The 22616-nt window shown below is 53.9% G+C and overlaps 1 protein-coding gene across 14 annotated transcripts in view; it reads right to left on the bottom strand.

Annotated features, from left to right (window-relative positions):
- Positions 1-5240: 5240 nt before the first annotated feature.
- The window catches only part of RGS3 (regulator of G protein signaling 3), a 139622-nt gene continuing 122246 nt past the window's right edge, over positions 5241-22616 (bottom strand). For 13 of the 14 annotated variants that reach the window (XM_086316113.1, XM_086316114.1, XM_086316116.1 and 10 more), the window contains 6 exons: positions 21349-22308; positions 12642-12706; positions 8193-8294; positions 7760-7821; positions 6981-7147; positions 5241-6210 (listed from right to left, as the gene is read on the bottom strand). In XM_086316113.1, coding sequence (XP_086172239.1) covers positions 6025-6210; positions 6981-7147; positions 7760-7821; positions 8193-8294; positions 12642-12706; positions 21349-22308 — 1542 coding nt within the window. In that variant the 3' untranslated portion in view covers positions 5241-6024. Of the gene's footprint in view, positions 6211-6980; positions 7148-7759; positions 7822-8192; positions 8295-8392; positions 8596-12641; positions 12707-21348; positions 22309-22616 lie in introns of those variants that run through there. The other variant, XM_086316130.1, reaches the window with a different exon arrangement.

Below are 22616 nucleotides of genomic sequence, written 5' to 3'. Positions count from 1 at the left end.
CGTGGGATAAAGTGACACGGAACTGGACACACACAGAGCAGCAATGTCAGATTCTGGTTTTGACCTTGTACTATAATTAAGTAAGATGTAATTGTTAGGGGAAACGAGGTGATGGACACATGGGACCTCTCTGTACTATCTTTGCACAATTTCCTGTGGATATATAATTATTTCAAAATGGAAAACAAAAACTTCTTTCATGTCGATGAGAACTTGCCCCAGGTAGGTTGGTGACCTTTCTGCTGAGGGGCAGGGGCACTTGGAGCAGAGCCGAACTCAGCCCACGGTGAAGAGCCAAGTCCAGCCCAGCTCCTCCTGGATCAGCCGACTCTAGCTGACCTGTCAAAGGATGAGGGCGCATAAGTAATTGGTGTTTTAAAGCTGCTGAGTGTTGGAATGATTTGTTTTGCAGCATAAGCTCGATAATAGCTGATAACACACACCCACTTGCCACATCTCCTCTCCACTGCCCTAAGAGGATGGATGTCTGTGGCAGAAACACCTTGTGGTTCCCCAACATCTGCTCTACACATCTGTTACCCCAAAGTAATAGGACCTCTGTTTTTTATCTGGTCATATGGCTGTCTGGATTCAGACTACATTTTCCAGCCTCTCTTGTAATGAAGGGTGGCCCTGTGACCAAGTCCTAGCCAATGTGATATTAGAGAAAGTTCTATATGACAGTTTCTGGGAGCCTTTTCTCAGAAATCATTGACATCCACCTTTTGCCCTCTCTTTCCTACCCCTTCACCCTCCCCAGATGCAGATGTGATGGCTGGAGCTCAAGCAGCCGTCTTGGACATCAAGCAGAAGTTACAATTTGAAGATGGCAATAGTAACAAAATAGATGGAACTAGGGTTCCCAATGATCATGGAGATGCCATGCCAACCCGAGGCTGCATACATATCAATTTCCTTTTCATAAGAGAGGTTACAAAGTTCTATCTTATATTTCCTGTCATGCACAACAGAACTCAATCTTCACTTATTCAGTAGCTTCTTACCTTTTTTCATGAGCTCATCCTGTGCACCTACTAACCATGGTAAGGACTACTATATGTCTCCCACCCTTTGAGTAAGTATTTATTAAGCACTTACTATGTGTCAGGCAATGTAATGGTTCTGGGAAAATAGTAAGGAGCAACACAGACATGGTCTCTACCCTCAAGGGCTTTGTAGTTGAGAGGAAAAGACAGAGAGCAATGAAATGAATGCACGTGTATAAGTAATTACCATCTATGATAAGTGCCTTAAAAGAAAGGCACAGGCACTTTGTGAGCAGACAAAGGCCCTCTTCTTTGGGGCCCTCTTCTACTTACAGCTATCAAGGAAGGCTTCCCTGAGGAAGTGACATCTAATCTGAGTTCTAGGGGAAGTGCGGTTAGGAATATAGCTTAGTGCTTGTTGCTTAGGCTATCACATCATTCAATCAACTGTGACCTGACTGATATTAGTAGATATTCTGTTTGGAAATATCCACTGTTATTTCATGGAAAACTTTGGTCCCTGATACGCATTGAATTATCTTAATAAAATGATTAAAACTGTTACTTGTATATAATCTAGTGACAAAAGTGGTTGCAATGTTTTCTGGAATAAATGTTATGATTTAAGCCAAAAAAGGAAAAAAAGAAAAGGTCTGCCCTCAAGCCAAGGAGAATCTGAGTCAAGAACCCCCAATCGAAGCCACTAAACTTCTCAGACTGGCACAGGTGAGGCTGCCTGGGAGTTAGGGTTGGGGTCCCAGTTCCTACTCAGCCAGCACACCCTTGTCTACTTTCTCTAAGCCCTAAGTTTCTCACTTGTGAAATGGAAACAATACTCAGACCTTCTGGAGGCCGGGTGAGGGTGAGGCATGGAGCGCCCTGGGGGTAAGGCCTGAGCTGCCATTTCTTATCTCCAGCCTGAGCCTGCCCTCCCCCAGCCCCAGCCGTGCCTTCACTCCCATCATGCTGAGCAGACTCCTTCATCTTCAACTTGTCTCCTCCAACCCAAGGGAGGGGCCCCCCTGGGGGCAGGGGGCCCAGGATACCCCCTCCCCTCCTTCCTGGCTGACCAGGGAGAAGACAGGAAAAGCCAGATGTTTCACAGATGTTGCAGACTGTAAGCAAAACAACAGCTCAGAAGCACCTTCCCTGAGGCCCCAGGGTCTATCGCTTGAGGGACTGGGAGCCATGAGGGAGAGGCAGGGGTGAGGGCAGTCTTCGCAGGAAGAGAGGTGAATCAGAGAGCTTCCAGGGTAGGATGTGAGCAGGAGGAATACAGGGAGGAGGAGCCAGGCAGGGAGTCGGGGAGTAGGGAGCTCAGGGAGTTTGGTGGGGGCGAGGGGGTGGGAAGGAGGGAAGATGGCTAACTGGGTGAGCCTGTGGGGGCCTGGCTGAGCAGGAGGCCTCTGGAGGCTATTGCTGACCTACCTCCTTTGCCCCACCTCCACCCCAGGATCCCACTTCACTGGGGAAGAACTTTAGAACCAAGAGGCTCCCAGGTGCTCCTGAGCCACCTCTGGAGGTATTGAGCTCCCCATCACAGGAGGGATGCAAGTAGAAACCCAAGAAGGGACCCAGGCACCAGCCCGCAGTGGGATCCGGATGGTCTCTTCCAGGTTGGAGAGTCTAGGAGGCTGTATCTGCGCCCAGCCAGGCCAAGAGGCCAGTAGCACGAAGGACTTGACTGGTTCACAACGGAGCTGGGTGACGTTGCCACAGGCAGGCCAGGGCTGAATCCCCTCCTGCTGCTATCCACCGCAAGGCACTACTGTGCTGCCCTCTCCCCTTTTCACCCTCCACACCCAGTTTGCCAGCTGACCCCAGCTGCCCGCAGCCAGGCCAAGACTGGGCAGCAGTACAGGGACAGACTGTTTGTGACCTACTCCCTGGAACAGGCTGGCTTCATTCTCCAGCAAAACCATTCCTGGAAGGACGGGGATCTGGGGTCTTCAGGCTCCCCGTCCACTCTAATGAAGGTAGAGAGTGAGCTTGGCCACTTCCCCATGACCCTGAAAGTGACATGGTTGATGGCAGCTTGTGCTGGAGGAGCAGGTCCCTGTGCCAGGCCCTGGGTTCAGCTAGCTGCAAACAGCCTCACTGAGTCACTGCCACTCTGAGGTAGGTGCCAATCTGCACAATTTATAGATGAGAAAACTGAGGCAGAGAGGCTACAGGATTTTTTTTTTTTCTCCAAAGATTTGCAGCTTGTAGTAAGTGGCAGAACCAGGGGCTAAGTGAATCCTAGAGCCTGACTCCAGGGCCTGGGCCTTGCACCTCTACACGTTTGCTGCTGCCCTCCCTCTGCCTCAGTCTTCCCATCTGTGAGATGGGAAGGGAGCTGGACAGGACGTGGTGACCTCACAGCTCTCAGATCCCACACCTTGACCGGCCTGGGGTTGCTAGATGGAGACCACATGTGAAAGAAGAAATGGGGAACAGTCCAGACACCATACGGGTAAGGGGACTGCGGCCTAAGGCGGTGAGGGCTGTGCCCAAGTCCCTCGGGAGTCCAAGTGGGGGTAGGGCAGGCAGATCCAGGCGCTTTTCCAGGCTGCTCTCCAGCTGTTCTGTGTAGCCAAAGCAGCTTGGAGGCCAAGGGCGCCGGGTGTGAGTAATGGAAACCAGGCAGTGGGGCCTTCCGAAATGGGAATTCCATCTGCCTGACTTGGTTCTCCTGGCCTGAGGTTTCCACGGCAACTTGGGAATGGGAAAGATGGAGGGCCCAGCCCAAGGCTGACTCCCTGGAACCTAGGGAAAGGGGAAGGTGAGTCTCCTCCCAGACCAAGGGTCCCCTCCTCACCACAGCAAGGCCAGGTGAGCCCAGACCCTGAAGCCCTGAGTGCCGATGTCAGCTCTGCGGCTACCATTCTGGGGTTGCAGTCCTCTCTGGGCCTTAGTTTTCCCAGGTGTCAGGTCCCCAAATCTCCAGGCCTGGATGACACCTGAGAATGTCATCCCTCACTCTGATCCAGGCGCACATCTCTGTCCCCCATCCCTCTGGGTCATCAAGGCACTGGCAGCTCAGCCCTGAGAAAGCCCTTCACCATTTACGAAGCCAGACAGGGTTCCCTGGCCAGGCCCCCGGCACAGGGGAGAAGACCCAGCCCCACTCCCAGAGGAGCTCACACACCGGTGCTGGGGGAACAGGCTGCAACACTTATTAAACACCTATTGTTTGCCTAGCCCGACATTAGGACCCCAGAGACCACCGTTTCTGATGTTCTCCATGTGCAGGGGGATCCTGGGGTGTCCTTGCCCTGGGCGACCAGCAAGGGAAGGCAGGGAGGAGAGTGGCTGCATAGCCCCCTATCCTTTGCATCTCCAAGTCCCCAGTGGGCAGCCCTGAACCTGAAACCCCACACAGGAAACAAGCTCCAAAGAGATGGGGTCCTCCTGCAGTGACTCTGTCTGCCTTCATCTAAGTCAGCCCAGGCAGCCAGTCCCCACCTCAGGCCACACCCTAGTCCCTGCCTCCAGACCCTCGCAGGTGGTACCTGTGGGCATCAGGGGCAGCTTTTGCATCAGCTTGGCCAGGCTCTCTTCCACCTCTCTAAGCGAGCGGTCCAGGGCCTCCTCTCAACCTGGCCTTTCCTAAATGTGTATCTCCTGTTAGGTACAGAGGGCAAGTCTCCCTCAGGGCCACAGAAGGACCCGTCCTGTCACCTCCTGAGTTCTTTCTCCATTGTAAAGGCCTCCGTGAGCCTACCTGCCTGCAGCTGCCACCCTGCCTGAGATCCTGACCTCACCCACCTCCACCAACCATCCCTGTGCTCCGGTAAGTTCCCCTAGAATCTCAGAGTGTGGCAGGGCAGAAAAAAGTGGAGGAACTTGCTGAAGGTCACATAGCCAGTTAGCAGCCCAGCTAGGACTCCATCCAGTAGCCAGCAGAGGATGGCAATCCAGAGAGCAGGTTGTGCAGTCAGATAAGCTTAGGCTGAGCCCCTTGCTGGCTGCCACCTGCCAGCTGTGTGACCTTGGACAAGTCGCCTTACTTGCCTGGGTTTCACATGCCTCATCTGTAAAATGGGGATAACCACCACCTCCCAGGCTTGTGGGGAAGATGCGATGGTAAGTGGAACAAGCTTGGCAGAACTCACGCACAGAGGCGGCGACTGATTGTCAGGGAGCAGCACTGGCACCGGATGGGAGGCAGGTGATGGCAAGAGAGGAGAAGCGTGATTGGCAGCCCCCATCCCAACCCTCCCAGCCCCAGTGACCCTGGGAAGCCTCGGAATCAGGAACGCACAGAAAGGGTCAAGAACAAAAAATAACACAGGCCTTTTATTTGCTCCAGAACTCGGCCGCTGTGTGGTCTGAGGGTGCCATGCTTTCCCGGGGCCCCCCGGGGGACCCCCCTCACTCAGGTGGGGCTGGATTTCGGTGTGAGGTCAGACTGCAGCCCCCACCCGTCTGGGCCTTATCGGTCCAGCAGGCCCAGCTGCCCGCCACGGGGCTCGGGACCACTGAATCCCCTGAAACTGGAATATGGTGCCCACCTTCTCAGCAAGGCGGCTTTTTCACAAGGCGTTGGTTAAAATATTGCACTTGTAAAGTAGGAAAACTGATGAGGCAAAGGTTTCCTATTACAGGACGACGTGCCAAGCATCCAACTACTGTTTAAATAAATAAAACTCAAGGCAGGGGTCCGAGCTGTGAGCCCCAGCAGCTCCCCCGAAGAGCCCCGGAGCTCAGGCCTCAGCCCCTGCCCCGCCAGCCAGTTCTTTAAGGAACTTGGTCGTTGCGAAGTCTCTGCAGCAGGGAGCAGCAGCTCCGGATCTGTCTTAGCCCAGGCCCCTGACCTGCCCAGGCCCTCGGGCCCCCTCGTACCAGGGCAGCGGGGACCCAGTGGGGCCAGTCCCTCTACTCCTCCAGTGGCCTGGGCCTCTCTTGGTCCAGGCCTCTCATCCAAATGTCCGTCTGTCTGTCCGGACGCAGCCTCCGGGGGCTTGCTTGCCCCCTCTGTCGCAGGGGGGAGGGAGGCAGGTGGGAAGGGGCCCAGCCTGCCTGGTGTGAACACTGAGCTCTACCCACGTGGCCCCTAAAGCGGGGGACTCATCTTCTTCTGGTTAATGAGGTCCAGGTAGAGGTCCGAGCGGAGGAAGCGTGGGTACGAGTCCTTCTCCATGAGCCCAAAGATGCGCTTCTGTGCCAGGTCGAAGCAGCCCCGAGTGACACTCTGCAGGTTGTCCTTGGTATGCTCCCGTGTGTACGAGTCCAGGTTTACCTGCGGGGCGGAGGGCAATGAGGTCAGGGCTGCCTGCAAGAAGCTGCTCCTAGGGGCCGGGGGCCGGGTCAGGACCTGCCCAGCCTCTCATCTCCAAGCCCTTCTACTCCACATCGTAAGGTTCAGAGGGGAACCCCATAGGTTAGCAGAGTCAAGTCCTGGTTCGGTCACTGACTGGACGGGTGGTAGAGTTTTTAGGGCCTGAAAATATCACCTCTAGGGTCAGGCTACCTGGGTTCAAATCCCAGCATTGCCACATGTTAGGTGTGTGACCTTAAGCGAATCGCTTAAGTGCTCTGAGCCCTGGCTGTCTTAATTATAGGCTGGAATAACAGTACAGTCCTCAAAGAGCTGTGAACATTAAGCATCACCATCCATTTATTTAAAAAAGATAACGCCTGGCACACAGGAAGCACTCAGTAGACATTAGGCTCTCTGAGACTTTGTCTCCTCATTTTAAAAATGAAAATAATATTAAAACCTATATTACAGGTTGTTGTGAGGGGTAAATATGGCGCTCATCTGTGAAGGGCTTTGCATGGGCCTGGCACCTAGCAGCCCCTGACAGTTGCCATTTGTGTTATCAGTCAGGATTCTGTTCTTCCCGGGAACCCCAGCCTGCTTCCTCTTCACCCTGAGCACTTGGCCTCTAAGAGTCACTCTGGCCTCTCCCCTTGCTGAGCCCCTCCTTGAGGCTTCCAGCCAGCCCCCTCACCGAGAGGCCGCTGGGCATGGGGACGGGGGCCTGAGGGCCCAGCCCAAAGCCCTACCTCCTTGCATGCCTGAATGGCGATGTACTCAGCAAAGATCTTCTTGGCCTTGGCCGCCATCTTGGACTGTGACTTGACCTTCTTGAAGTCCTCGCATGCCAGCCAGAATTCCAGGTTCTCCTCACTAAACTCAGTGCGGAGGAAGGCCTGGAACACCGCTAGACCGTCTGTGAGGAGAAGCCCAGACCCTGAGGTGAGAGGCCAAACCAGCCCCTTCTGCCCTCAGGCCCCCCCAGCGGACCCTCTTGGCTCATTCTGGGTGCAGATGCTGAGGGCTTAGTAAGGTCACCCGCTCCTGAGACCCAGGAACCCAGGATATGGTCCCCACCCCTACACTGCCTCTTCATGGGCCTTGGCCAGGTCCCTCCCCATCGGTGCCTCAGTTTCCTCATCTGTCAAATGGGAACCACCTCCTGGATCCTAGTGAGGATCAGAAGGGGTTCCCGTCCGCGAGATGACAGGCACATTTGGCCCCGCGTACGCCCTCAGCACATGGAAGTGTTTATTGTTATTCTGGGAATATGGGTCTGAGAACACAGGTCCCAAAGGCCTCCAGCAGGCAGTGCCAGCTCTCATGGACAGAGAGGGGCTGGCAGCAGCAGGCTCCAAGGCCAGACCAAGGGCCTCAGCCCTTCCCAACAGCGGGGACACAGGACTGGACCCAGGAAACAGGGAAAGGCAACCTCTCTGGGGCCAGATGCACTCTGAGCCTGGGAGAGGAGGAGAGGAGGACGGGGGACAGGACACGGAGAGGGAACAGGCCGGGTGGCCCCACTTACACTTGTGGACCAGTAGCTTCTCCAAGGACTCGCCCCACTTGAGCGCTTCCTCTGAAGTGGGCCTGAGGGGGAGGCAAGGGGCACCGTGAGGGGCCAGGAGGCTCAAGGAAGTGAGCTGACCCCTGTCAGCTGTCCTTGGCCCCAGAAAGTAGCTGAGCCCCATGAGGAGCACAGGAGGGGAACCACCCCCTTTCTTTGGGCCAGCGGCATCACTTCTACCCCCACCTCTGCCCCTCCCCGGCCGTCCTTCCCGGGACAGCGGCTCCCCATCCATGCTGCTCATGCAGGGCATGAGGCTCCGTCCACAGGAGCCTCCATCACCGCTGAGCCGGATCAAGCCGACTGCATTCTCCCTTACACGCCCACCAGCCACCCTGCTCCCACGGGACCCGGGAGTGTCTGAGGGGGCTCAGGGGTGCCGGAGAGGACCTACTTGAATGACTTCATCACTTTGTCTGTCTTGCCCGTTGGCTGGGCCCCAGGGGATTCGTTCCGCCGCCTAAAGATGCCCAGCTTGTTCTTCATGTCCTTGGCTCTGGGGACAGAAGCAGAGAGGGGGTCGGTGAGCCCGGTCCACTCGCCCGCTGCCAGTTCAGGGTCGGGAGGGTGAGGGCTGGGGCGAGAGGCACCTACTCCTTCATGGTGTGCCGCCTCTGGAGGTTCCCATTCCGAGTGAGGTACATGCCTCGGAGCATCGCTGTAGGGCCCCCCACCTTGCTGCCCGGGACGGTCTGCTGCAAGCACCCTAGGCTCCTGTTCCCAACCCGGTACCAGGCGGCAACGGTGCGGGCTGCAGCTGAGCACTCACTCACTGGAATTCCAGCCCCCGGACGACTGGACTCCCAGGCACAGGCCAGGCTGGGACTCAGACAGGAGGAGCCAGGAAATGGGAGGGACCAGGACCGGAGCAGGGAAAAAAAAATATCCCTCCTGGCCAACCCTGAGAGGGAGCCCGTGAAAGGGGCATGTGTCTGGAAGGGGCGGCCTCTGGGGCCCGCCCAGGCAGGAAGCCAAACCGTTTATTTGTGACTGGCCTCCCCGTTACCATGGCAGCGCCCTGGGAAGGAGGAGAAAACAAGTCAGCAAATTGCTGGGAGGGAAGGCGGGAGGGAAGGGAGGCTCTGCCCACCAGGGTGGCAGGACAGGCTATTTTTAGCCAAGAGCCATTTTTAGCCCTGACACTCCCCGGGGGCAGATTTCAGCCTGTGGGCAAGCTGCTGGCGAGAAAGGGGTTAAGCATCTCCTGCTCATGATTGCTTCCCTGGTCCCTAGACCCCTATCTGGGCACCTCCCTGTGAATAGTTTCTGCCAGCACACCGCGCAGTCTCCGTCATCGGCTTTGGATATACCCACCCATGAATATGCAGGATGTCCCACGAAGTTTCAAGTTTTAAGCTCCAGTCACTTCAAAAGTACAAAGCCCATAAACTCTCAAAAACATCATTTGAAACAAATTAACTTTTTTACGCCTACTTAGTCTTATGACTTTTGAATAATACATTTTTTTGTTTTAGTTTTTGATCTCTGTCCTTCTGATTAAAGACGACAAATGCTGACTGAACCGAAAAATTAAATGCGTGAAATTTAAAATGCGTTATCAAAATCGTAAAGCTAAGTAAGTGTAAAAGAAATTTAAATAATGGACTTTCAAATGTGTTTTATACGTTGGGCAGCATACTTCTGAAGTTATCCGAGCTTCAAAGGTTACTAAGACCAACAGGATGCCCTGTTTAATGAAGGCAAGTGGTGCAGGTGGAAGTTCAGAGCAGAAGTGGTGCAGCAAGACCGTCTCAGGTTCAGCTCCCAGCCCCAGCAGTTACCAGCTGTGTGCCCTTTATCAAGTTACCTAACCTCTCTGAATGTCATGCTTTCTTATCTGTTGAACACAGATGATGACAATACCTACCATCTGCTGGGATTCTTTCGAGGCAAGGAAAAAATGCACAAAAAGCTTTAGCACAGTGGCTGGGGCAAAAGCGATCAGGCTTACCTACATGGACCCTGAGGTCCTAGGGCAGCTGATTGGAGGTGAGGACTCTGCTCTAGCAGATTCCAAGCCAATGAGATAACGCCAAGGAGTCCAGGGACAGGCAGCCCTCTGGTGAGGATCAAGGCCCTCTGAGAGCCTTGGTGGGTCTAGGAGTGAGAGAGCCCAGCTTCTTGGGGCACCGTGCTCTGCTTCGGACCCCTGCTCCTGGCCCACTATCGAGGTGAGGCCATAGAAGCTGGGGGGAGGGGGGTGGCGGGAGGAGAGCTTGCCTGAGGTCCAACCTGCAGGCTGCCGCCATCCACTTGGGCTCCTTGCTGGCTCAGAGACCACTGTGTTTCCCTGTGGCTGGAGGAGTCTGAAGCGCCTGCCCAGCCAAGCCTTTCGTCCCTAGATGCACAGCTAGGCAGATCCACAGCCACACGGCACAGCTGCAAAGAGCCTCGAGAGTCCCTGATTGCCACCCGGGTAACTCGAGAAAGGGTGGTAGAGGCCAGAGATGCCCCACATGGGCCCAGAGAGCAGAGCTGGGGCCCCCAGAGGAAGCTAAAGGGACACTTTCCTCCAATCAGAGCCACGGAAAGACGGAGCAAGTGGCCTCTGAAGAATGGGCTCCCATCACTAGGAGCTCAAGGCTACTTCGCAGGGGTGCTGCAGACCTCCTTCAGGGTGCTCGGCTTAGAAATAACAGGCTCTGTGGGAATTCCCTGGTGGCCTAGTGGTGAGGATTCTGTGCTTCTACTGCAGGGTGCCTGGGTTAGATCAGATCCCTGGTCAGGGACCTAAGATCCTACAAGCTGCGTCATGAGGCCAAAAAAATAAGTAAATAAATAACAGGCACTGAAGGAAAAACATAAATTAAAAAAATTTAAATATATGTTTATGCACATTTACTTTTTTAGAGCCATCACGCCAGGTTTCAGATCTCAACTCTTGGAAAAGCAACTTAACCTTGGAAAACCAACTTAACCTCTTTCTGCCTCAGTTTACTCATTTGTAAAACAGGTTAAATAAGAAAAAAGGAAAGTAAAATAAAAATTATGGTAAGAACCCAGGTCTCCCGCATTGTAGGCAGATACTTTACCATCTGCACCACCAGGGAAGTCAGAAAAATAGTACAGATAAACTTACTGGCAAAGTAGAAACAGAGTCACAGATGCAGAGAACAAACCTAAGGTTACCAAGGAGGGGTTACACATTAGGAGATTGGGTTTGACATATATACACTGCTATGTATAAAACAGATGACTAATGAGAACCTACTGTTCAGCACAGGGAACTCTACTCAATGCTCTGTGGTGACCTAATCGGGAAGAAAATCTAATAAAGAGTGGATATTTGTATAAGTGATTCACTTTGCTGTACAGCAGAAACTGACACAATATTATAAAGCAACTATACTCCAATAATTTCTCTTTTCTTTAAAGTATTGTAAAGGCAGGCGGCACAGTGGTACAGAATCTGCCTACCACTGCAAAAGACGCAGGTTTGATCCCTGAGTCAGGAAGATCCTTTGGAGTAGGAAATGGCAACCCACTCCAGTATTCGTGCCTGGAAACTTCCATGGACAGAGGATCCTGGCAGGCTGCAGTCCACGGGGTCGCAGAGTCAGACATAACTGAGCACACATGCGTGCATGCAAAGGTCAAATTAGATAATATATGTAAATGCACACAGAACAGTGCCTAGCACAATAAATATGAGCTATTTATCACTGCAGATTCGAAGAGTCCTCGCCTAAGCATTTAAGAATGTGAGCCATGGGCCGTCAAGTGGCAGTGCCCCACTTGGAAAGAAGGCCAGAGTGGGCGAGGCAGGAGAGCTCCAGCACCCTGGATGCCTGCCCTCTGCTGCCCTCCACTGCCGCACTCCTGGGAGTGCCACCCTCAGCCATTCTGGTGCCACCTGCACCGGATGGTTGGTACAAAGAGTCATCTCTGTGCATTTCACCTTCCCTAGAAAGTGCAACGGTTCTGGCTGCAGAGTGAGAGAAGCCCAATGTTGCTGCAGGAACCTGGAGAGGGCAGGGGAGCTGGGGAGAAAGAGTTTCTGGGAGTGGACCTGAGCCGAGGTCGAGGTCAGGGAAGAAGGTGGCAGAAGGCACCTGGGAAGGACTCGTCCCTCGACCCTGAGGCCGGCCTAATTGGTGTGCTGCGATGGGCTCTACAGGACCTGGAGGGGAGGGGGTTCCCTCTGAGGGCCACCATGTCCCTTACCGCCTTCTCCTCTGTCCCTGCCCGCAGTCTCCACGGCCTGGGGTACAAGGAGACCGTGGAGAAAACCCCTCACTCTCTGTTAATAAATGAGCACCCCTAACAAACCTCCGAATCGAAAGTATAAATTGTGTGGAGGGGGTGGGGGCAGAAAGGCATGGGGGCGTATGGGATCCGCTCTCTGAACCTGCAGCACCCCCTCCTGGCAATGCCCAGGACTGCCAGCATTCAAGAGCTCAGTGGAGAAAGGGGACCCTCGTGACCAGGACAGTCAGCCCTTTCTCAGAGGGAGCAAAGAACTCGTCGCGGTCACTTGGCCACCACTTGGCTTGGCAGGTGGACAGAGCCAGGGCAACCCGGCTGCTTGCTTTTGCTTGGTTCCCTGTGGCTTCCAGACACTAAATCTGCACCTTGCCTCACTCTGTGTGGATGGACGCTGAGGGCGGTGCTGGGTGCTCAGGACCCTGGCTGGCCTCACCCTGGGGCCATGGCTAGGTCCCAAGATCCCATTTTTCATGAGTGTCTGTCTAGGGTAGGACTGGATGCAGCCCCTTCTCCCTGCCTCTGCCCCTGGCCCACTGGGCAGGGAGAATAAGCCAGAGGACAGGGCAAGGAGAGGGGTGCAGGGACCGCTCCCCCGCCCCCATCACTAGGGTGAGGACCATAGATCTTTCCAACGTACAGGTTTTTGCTCTTTCTCTTCCGGGAGGTGTCATCATCGTCCCCTACTGTGTCAGGCCCGCTCATCTGCAGAGAAAACACAGACACGTTGCAGCCTGGGCTGTTGTCTGAGCAAAGAAAGGCTCAGGGATCTAGCAGGTCCCACCAACCAGCCCACCCCCACCTCCATGCTCCCACCCCTTGAAGAACAGTGGAGGGAGGAAGACCCCGCTACTAGGAGCAGCCTGTTCTTGGAGTGTCCTCCTTGAGCACCTAGGAATGCAGCTTGAACAGGAACAGCCAGAAACACAGCGCTCATGGCAGTAGGGCAGGACAGAGACAAAGCTTCAGTCAAGGTTCTACTGTGTGACTTAGCCAACTGCTGTCCCTCTCTGAGCCTCTAGTGCTTAATTTCAACATGGAGATCATAATGACTAACCAACTCAGGATTCTGAGGTTTTTAAAGAGACCGGGGATGGGTCAGCAGCGTGTTAAGTGATTTATTACATAGAAGAGCACCTCTCTTGCCTTGAGAGCTTCCCTGGTGGCTCAGATGGTAAAAACATCTGCTTGCAATGCAGGAGACCCAGGTTTGATCTCAGGAAGATCCCCTGGAGAAGGAAATAGCACCCACTCCAGTGCTCCTGCCTGGAAAATCCCATGGATGGAAGAGCCTCGTAGGCTACAGTCCATGGGGTCGCAAAGAGTGGGACACGACTGAGCGACTTCACTTTCACTTTCTCTTGCCTGTCTCTTAAAACTTTCCATGGCTCCCAAGTACCCTTGAGATCATGTCCAAACTCCAGGACATGATGTACAGAGTTTACCATCTTCGGGTCTGGGCAGAAAGCTCCGTATCACCATCAGTTACAACTCTGTCGGTTATCTCTCTGGCCTGACCCCTGCTCCAGCAACCTCTTCAAACTGCCCTCCAACCAAAAACCATTCCAACCAAAAACCTTCCCAGCCAGGCTCTGCACACGCTCTTCCTTCCATGGGAGATGTTTTGGTGACTCTCTCACCTCCCATTCCTTCCAAGATCCAGCCTCAGCAAAGACCTGGACCTCAGGTAAGCTGCTTAAATGCCCCCTGACCCAGGAAGCCCTCCTTGACCCCTAGACCAAGCGTGTGCCCTCTTCACCCCTTTGAGGTCCCCGCCGTATCCAACATGGCTTCTCTCCGATCTGTCTCCTCTAATGGAGTGTGAGTTCCCAAGAGCAGGGCCCCTGTCTGCCTTCACCTCTGTCTAGGTCACCTTGATTGGGCCTGGTGTACGTTAGGAGCTCCAGAAATACTTGAATGAATGAATGAATCAAGGGAGAGGGAAAGCAGGTTGGGAAGGATGTATCTTGAAGGCTTCACACTGCTTGATTAATGGCCTGCAATTTTATTTCCTGCTGTTCCACTGAGCCCCCAGATTCTGCCCTGCCCTACCTCCACCCCCCTTCCCTTTGCCTATGCTGTGCCCCCTTCCTGGAACGCCTTCTCCTCTTCTGCCCAATCTTGACACCCTCCCAGCCTGTCACCCCTCCTCTCCTCCACACCACTGCAGACTCCCACCGTCTCTCCTGGGGCCGCCCTCTGTTGCCCTGCCTCTGTGTGTCCATCCTCCTCCTGAAGAAATCAGACCCCTACAGTGCCACCCCAGGGCAGAAGCACAGGAAATGCATCGAGATGTTGGAATAGCTGTGGCTGAGACGTCCTAAGACAAGACGGACGGCCACTAGGTGTGACTCTCAGCTCTGACTCCTCGTGAGTCACACCTTGGATCTCAATTTCATTTGTAAAAGAAAGAAAATGGGCTGAACTTTAAAATACTATGTTATCAATCCTGGGAGGAAAAGTGGGCTTAATCCAGATATAGCCGGAGCTACCAGCCTCAGTGGGGCAACGACCCAGAAATGGAAGGATGGATGGATGGATGAGTTATAGCTTCATTCATGGAGTTCATGCTATAGGCCAGACCTCAGAATGGACATTATCCAGACACTGTCTCATTAATCTCAGAGGAACCTCAGAGAAGTTAAGTCATCTGCCCAAGGACACCCAGCGTTTATGTGACAGCTGGAATCTAGGTCTCTCTGAATTTAAGGTGATTTCTTAATTTCTCCTGTGTTTCTCCGCCAGAGGATGCTGGTACTCAGATGCAAGGACAGGACACATCTTGAAGGTTTTCAATGAACGACTCAGGGGAAATGCCGCCTCTTTCCTGAGAAAGCTGCCCCACCAAGGTTGTAAACACGTGTGTACGTGCACACACAGGCACACGCCCAGCTATGGTACGGGACTCCGGATCTACAGTTTGCAGGCTGGGTATGGGTGCTGCCTCCACTAACTCTGGAGACGTTCCCAGACTTTCTCAGTTTCAGCTTCTTTAGCTCCGGCAGAGGCATGCACCCTGCTTTTGGGAGATTCCCCAGGATGAAGTCTGGGCCCCAAGGCCCGACTGGCACACAGGGCACCCTCAGGGACTGGGGGCTGCCAGCATTCACCGTCCAGTGATTTTGGTGTCACTGTCGCCCTTGCACACAGGGCACAGTCGTCTGGCCTGGCCCGGCAAGGCCTGAAGCCCCCACCCGTGGGAAAGGGCCCAGAGCACTGGGCTTCCTCCCATTTAACCTCAGCTTCCGCACTTTATCGGCCCCACACAATGGGCCTGGGGACCACTCCCGCCCCGCCCGCCACCCCCAGGCTCTGCACTGCTGGGAACCAGGCTCTTCCTTCCACTGCTGGGAGGGGGTCATCTTCTCCAGGGTCGGCTCTCATCAATCAGCCTGAGAGAAGGGCCAGGGAGCTCAGGCCCTGGGAGTCCGCCCCCAAAGTAGCCAGCAAAACCCACACACCAAGAGGGTGCTGTGTGCCAGAAAGAGACTGAGACAGAAAGTCGGGGCTGTGATTTCCAGTCTCAGCTTGGCTGCCAAGCCTCCTGTCTCTGGGAGCTGCAGTGAGTCCTGCCTGAGGCTCAGCACACAAAGGGTCTCTCCTTCCCATCTACTCCCCCGCTCTGCTCCTGGGCTCCTCCGTGCTGAAAGGTGACTGGAGATGAACCCAGAACCACTCAGCCCGCCCTTCACTCCAGACAGGTCCCTGAGACCCGCCCAGCTCCCACCCGGCCACCTCCAGGGACTGGAGGAATAATTACCGTTTATATTGTAACTATGACTATTACAATAGTCATGGAATAAGAGTTAAATGCTAAACTGCCTGGATTTGAATCCTAGCTCAGTCACTTATTAGCTAATCGACTTCAGCCAAATTATATCCCCTCTCTGTGCCTCGGTTTTTTTTATTTGTAAAATGAGGATAATAATTGGACCTCTCAAGGGGTGTTATGTGGATTAATGAACACCTGCGGAAGTGCTTGATAACCAGTAGCTATGGTGATATGAACTGAGACTGCCTCCTGCCATATCAATAAACAAGAAATGTCACAGCCATCAGTGATCTCTGGCCTCCAAATGTGAACGAGGGCTCCCCAAACTGCAGTCTAGCAGATGCCGCCCGCCCCCCCCCATCCCCCCAACAGTGACTGCTGAGGCGCTGGGGAATGCAAGAAGTAGCCATCTGCCAACTCCTAATGAAACAGGATCGGCCCCAGACAGCTGGGGTGCACGCGCGAGGAATGAATTCAGTGAGCCCAGAGGTTTGCATCTTCCCATACACAGAATGCTAAATTCCTTAACTTAATACCTGATCTTTGATGTTCAGACTGTCTGCAAACTTGTATATAGCTTGACTTCCCCTCCTGTCTCCTTGGAGCAGTTTTCTCAGATACACTGAGATGCTATCTCCCAGGCTCCCAGTCATTCCCACCAAACAAAATAACTCTCTACTTTCAGGTTGTAACTGTTTTTTTAGTGGTTCGAGCTGTTACTCACTGCGTGCCAGGCAATGTGCTAAAGCGCTGTGTCATACTTTCATTTAACCTTCTCAACAATCCTAAGAGCTTTTTGCTGTTATTTCCCCCCAGTTTACAAAGCTGAGGAAACTGAGGCCCAGAGCTGTGTGCTAAGTCACTTCAGTCGTGTCCGACTCTTTGTGACCCCATGGACTGCAGACTTCCAGGTTCCTCTGTCCATGGGATTTTCCAGGCAAGAGTACTGAAGTGGGTTGCCATTTCTATTTGCCCGGGCTCTCTGAGCTGGCCAGTAGCAAAAAAAATTTCAGGTCTGGCTGCAGACCCCACCCATGACCGAGGGGTCTCCTATAAGCAGGGCCTCACCTGATTCCCCCTGTTGGTCCTGACCTGACTTCTGGGGCCATGTGGCCATGCCTGGCTCCTCTCTCTGACCCAGACCATCCTGGCAGACCACATGGAACTTTGCAGAAACACTGGGGCTAAACTCTACACTTATTTGTTTAGACAGAGGAACGAATCCTCTAGGCTTTTTCAGGTAGGAGGCTGGAAGTTGCTATCATGCCTTGGAGCTAGAAGGTGTCTCAGGGGCTCCCTTGTCTGAACCACAGCCTAGATGGGAAACTTAGTGCAGCAGGGTGGGCACCCTCCCCTGGCAGCCTCTGCCCAGGCTGGCTTCCTGCAGGAGGGGAGAAGGAAGCAGCGCCAGGGAGGGGCCACAGCCTCTTCTTCCCACTGTCAAGGAATGACCCATGATTCTGGGCTGAGCCAGGCCAGGCTGGGGTGAAATTCACAGATGCTCTTGCAGTGTCCCTAACTCCCAGAAAAAGGACAGACACGGGCCCAGAAAATCTGTCCTGCTGGACCCTTTTGGGAGCAGCCGGCAAGATGCAGGCCTGGCAGCAGAGGGCGCTGTGGGACAACTCAAGCCAGCACAAGAGCCAGCCAGCCTCAGGATGTCCCACGGGATAACCCCAGGGGATCTTCTCTTCTCTAGGCCTCAGGCAGCCCACCCGTAAGATGATCGCGGCAGAGTGTTCCATCTCTCAGGTCTGTCTGGGTCAGATACTCCTAAACACAGCAGAGGGGAGGGGTAACCTGGGACTGTCACCTCTGTGACAGATTGCACTATGGCCCGCCTCGGTGTAGCCACACGGCAACACAATGACTGGCCGAAGGCCACAGGAGCTCTGTCTGGCCCTCCTGGGTCTCATTGTATCACAGGATGACTACCGTGAGCACAGAGCTGTCAATATACTGCAGCCGTCTTGAATCCCTGGGACAACTCCCTGAAGACTTAGCCACTCCTGTTTTATAAGAGAAAATCGAAGCTCAGGAAAAAAAAAAAAAAGCTCAGAAACTTGGCCTAGGCCTCAAGACCAGGAGGGAGGAGGCAGAGCTGGGACTGAACCCAGTCTGTCTGACTCCACAGCCCGAAGACCTCACCCCTCTCCTCTCTACCTCTTGCCTGGCTCTGCCTGGAAACTGTGGTCGGTTGGCATCCGTGGACCCTCCCTGAAAAGCCACGCCCAAACTGGGAAAACGGAAGTCACAGGAAAACCTGCCGCCTCCCCCAGCGGCCAGTCACCAACCCGCTGCCCCTCACCTGCTAGAGGTGTGCAGGGTTTAGGATAGGCTCAGAGAGGACTGGACAGGGTGAGGCCACTGTCCAGCTCCATCGTCATGTGGCCTGGGACAAACCCTTCTCCCTAGGCTTCAGACTCCCCACTGTAAGATGAGTACAACTGGTCCCAGCTTGCGGCAGTGCTGTGAAGGCTACAAAGGGGGTGTGGGGGGCGGGAGATGCCCGGTGAATGCTGGGAGGACTGCTACTGCTCTTGCTGTCCTCCTTTTTCTCATCACAACCATTGTCGTCAGCATGATCCCCTTTATGGAGGACCTAGCAGGAGCTGAGTGCCAGGTACTCTTCTGAATGCTTAACCCAAGTCAGGCTCTTTAATCTTCCCAGTAACCCTATGATAGAGGTACTATTTACTCATAATACCCATTTTACTGATGAGGAAACAGGCTCAGAGAAGGGCAGGGATTTGCCCAAGTCCCACTGCCAGTGAGGGATGGAGGGGGACCAGGGTTTCTGTCTAGCCTAGACTGCACTTCCACTTGACAAGGGTTAGCTTCTTACTGAAGCCACCTGTCTGGAAGGAGAAGAATATGAACAATGCTGAAGGACTCGAGGCCTGGCAAGCAGAAGCCAAGTGGTAGGGTGGCAGCCTCTGAGGTCCCTGCCAGCTAGTCACTCAAGCCCAAGAAAGGAGACAACAGGCCAACAGAGGGTGGGGGATGGGAGGATGCCAGTGGGAACCTTCAGCTCCCAAAGGAGGAAGCTGGGACGGGAGAGAGAGCTGTCCTAGGCATGCTGGACTACCAGGCGGAAATAATTTCCCCCAAATTGGAGCTGAGATCAACTGGTTTGGGGAACTAGAAATGTATGTGAGAATGTGTGTGAATGTATCTGTATAGAAATATCTGTACTGGAACAAGAGCAGATGGGACAGAACTTGGAAGGGTCTGGTGGGGACAGTGAGATTGGGAGGCCCAAGATGGGTGTGGGTCCTTGGACCTCAACCGTCATCCAGAGGAGAGTGTCCAGGCCTGGCCTGAGTCGGCCTGAAGCCTCACTTCAGTAGGACAGAGGTCTGGACTCCTCTCTATAGAAACTGACTCCAAAAAAATGGCCTTAGATGGTGATACTCAAACTATGGGAAATGTCCCAATCCCTGACAGACTGGTTTAAAACGCAGGGTCTGGGCACTGTCCCCCAGAAATTCTGATTCCAGCTTCTAGGGAGGGGAATTAGAAATCTATATATTAATGACCTCTTCCCCTGATGATTTCAGAGCACATCAAAAGTGCTTACAGATGAGGAAATAGATCCAGTCCCCTTGCCTTTGGAATTTAGTTCTAATTCCTGGACACGAAGTTTCAGGCCCTTTCCTGGAGGGCCCCAACCCACCCTTCCAGCATAGGCACTTTTCAGCAGAAGGTGTTATCCCTCGTGCCCAGCGGCCTTATTGCTAGTGGCTGAGAAGCTACAGAGGTTTCTGAGGCCATGTCTCAATTTGGTGGGGAAGTGTGCTGGAATCCATTAGTCATGTCTGCCACAGGTTTAGAGGCAGGAATGGCAGCATGCATGCCACACATCAGCCATCCATGCACTGTAGAAATCTCTTGTTCTAGCTAAATTAACTTCTGCAGAGTCTAGTCTAGGTCATGTTCTTTCACAGTATGCCTACCTCATCCTCTCTGTTTATTCTAAACCTGCTCAACTTTCAAAGCCAAGGTGAGGAGCATCTTTTGCTAGAAGCCTTCCCTGGTGGCCCTGTGCCCTGGGGTCTCTCCTCCCCGAACCTGCATGACCACCACCCCCCCCCCAGCCTCACAACAGTTGTCCTAACAACTCCTTGCACCACACTGACTGTTAGCACCTCCACAGCATTTGCCTGGCGCCTAGATTAACGACATCAGGCACCAAGTTCTTTAGAAGGTGAAGTGAAAGTGTTAGTAGCTCAGCCGTGTCTGACTCTTCGTGACTCCATGAACTGTATCCTCTGTCCACAGAATTCTCTAGGCGAGAATACTGGAGTGGGTTGCCATTCCCTTCTCCAGGGGATCTTCCCAACCCAGGGATGGAACCCAGGTCTCCTGCATTGCGAGCAGATTCTTTTCACTGTCTGAGCCACCAAGGAATCCGCAGGCTCTTTGGGCTCACCCTCAATTGCCATGGGTTGTAAGTGCTATTAATCTCTGCTTTTCAGAGAAGACACTAAGGCTCAGGAGGGCTGAGTGGCTCACCCAAGACCACATAGTAAGTGAGGGACAGAGACCAGATTCAAACTGGCTAGTGGGCCTCAAGGGCTTCCCAGGTGGCTCAATGGTAAAGAATCCATCTGCCAAAGCAAGGGATGCAGGCTCGATCCTTGAGTCACGAAGATTCCCTGGAGGAAGAAATGGCAACACACTCCAGTATTCTTACCTGAAAAATGCCATGGACAGAGGAGCCTGGCGGGCTACAGTCCATGGGGTCACAGAGTTGGACTTGACTGAGCCAGTGAGCATGAACACAGATGGGCTTCAAAGCCATGATGCAGTCTTTCCACTGTTAGGCCACCCCACTGGCCCACACAGAGAACACATTCCTCACAGGCTGAGATCAGCTTCATGCATCTCTGTGGCCCCTGCTGTGGCATGGAGCACAGGGCCTGGCACACAGCAGGAAATCAATAAACACTTATTCATCTATTTATAAATATTTGCAAGAGACAAAGAGCATGGTGGTTAAGAGCTCCAGCCCTGGAGCCTCATTCTAATTCTGGTTCAGACATTTATAAACTGTGCAACCCAACGCGAGTGACATGACCTCCCGGTACCTCAGTTTCCCCATCCGTAGCAGGCAACAACAGTGTCTAACTACTAGGGTGGCTGTGAGAGTTAATGAGTTCATATAAATTGCTTAGAATAATACCAGCATGGAGGAAACATGTGTTGTCACGCTTGTGGGCTGACAGGTTTCTAGTCTGGCTAGGCTTGGACCAAGTGTAAGTTATAACTATTTCTCCAGCTAGCATGTTGGATCTTATAGATCCACATATACCTGCTCTATTTTTGGTGGATTCCCCTGGTACAATGGAGCTGTAAGAATATCTGGAGTCAGAAAGTCTTGCATTTAAATCCAAGTTCTGCCTTCTTGGTCCCTCTGGGCCTCAGTTTTATCATCTGTTAAATGGGTAGAAGGCTTATTGGAAGGTTGAGACAAAAGCAGAGGTGGGACAAAGCCAAGATTCATTCCCTGCAGCTCTTGGACCCATCCAGCCCTGTCATGTACCCTGTTCCCCTCCACCACTGGGCTCCTTACCTTCCTGTGTCCTGTGAAGAAGAGGGAAAGGTGGTGCATTGAGCCTCCATTGCGGCCCAGTTCCTTCTTGAGGGTGCGGGGGGAAGGCATGGCCCAGGTGGATGTGGTGCCCTCGCCATCCGAGCAGTGCAGGGTGGTGTCGGAGGAGAAGCAGGGCCCACGGTTCTCCTGCAGCAGGCTGCCCTCGCTGTGCGTCCGGCGCCGCAGCGAGTTCTGCACGCGCAGCGAGAGGCCGCCCTCGGCACCCGGGCCCGTCTCGATCATGCTGCTGCGCTTGGCCTCCCCGCGTTCTCCGTAGTTGTCATCACTTGTGTCCTCGTCCTCGTCCTCCTCCCCCTCCTCGGCCTCCTCTGCATCCTCCTCGTCGCCCGAGCTGCCCCCCTCTGCCCCTGCCTTCTGGCTGTAGGTGCTATCCAGCCGGACCTCGGGGATCACGAAGTTTGGCTTGGAGGCCACGGGCGGGTTCCCTGTGGCTGCTGGTGGGTCCCCAGAGCTCGTGGTCTCCTCAGCAAGGGGCTCAGATGCCAGGGGACCCTGGCCGGGGGGCAGGTCTTGATGGGGCAGAAGGTCCTGGGCAGGGGCTTCCTGGAGGGCAGGGAGGTCTTTACTGATCAGAGGGCCTTGGCCGGGAGAGGACTCTCGCCCAGCAGAAAGGTCCTGGCATGGAGAGAAGACTGCGGCTGCAGGGTGTTCCTGGCCTGGTGGGGAGTCCTTGCTGGGCGAGCATTCCTGGCGCACAGGAGGTTCTTTGCAAGAAGATGAGTCTTTGCTGGGTGTTGATTCTGGGTCAGCAGAAGGTTTCTGGCCAGAAGAGGAGTCCTCTTTGGGTGGAAGCTCTTGTCCGGGAAGAGGCTCCTGGCCAGGAGACGGGTGCTTGCTGGGTGAGGGGTCCTTGGCACCCGGCCCCTTCCCTTTCTCCCCGGGCATTTCCTTCTCATCCGCCTCTGATCCCTCAAACATCTGTGAAATAAAGAGAAAACGAGAAAGGCTTACAAGAGGAGGCTACCACGCACGAGTCAGTGTCACAGAGACTGAAAATGAGGCAGTGATCCACAGCCCACAGCCTGTACCCCACGGTGTGAAAGCCGAAGCGCCCCGTGGAGACTCGACAGCCCCTTTGGCTTAGCTGAATATGGGCTTTCCACCCTCACTGCTTTCGGGAAACTTGCGCTCCATCAAAACATGGTTGGTCATTTAAGGGAGACAAGGGAGAGGTTAGTTACCATTATACGGCTTCTCTCATATGCCAGGAGCCGTGGCAGATTAAA

Source organism: Bos grunniens, chromosome 8 (genome assembly GCF_055505025.1).
Source record: "Bos grunniens cultivar Pamir isolate PY7600 chromosome 8, Bosgru_T2T1.0, whole genome shotgun sequence".
NCBI lineage: Eukaryota > Metazoa > Chordata > Mammalia > Artiodactyla > Bovidae > Bos > Bos grunniens.
This window is presented reverse-complemented; position numbering and strand designations above follow the sequence as displayed.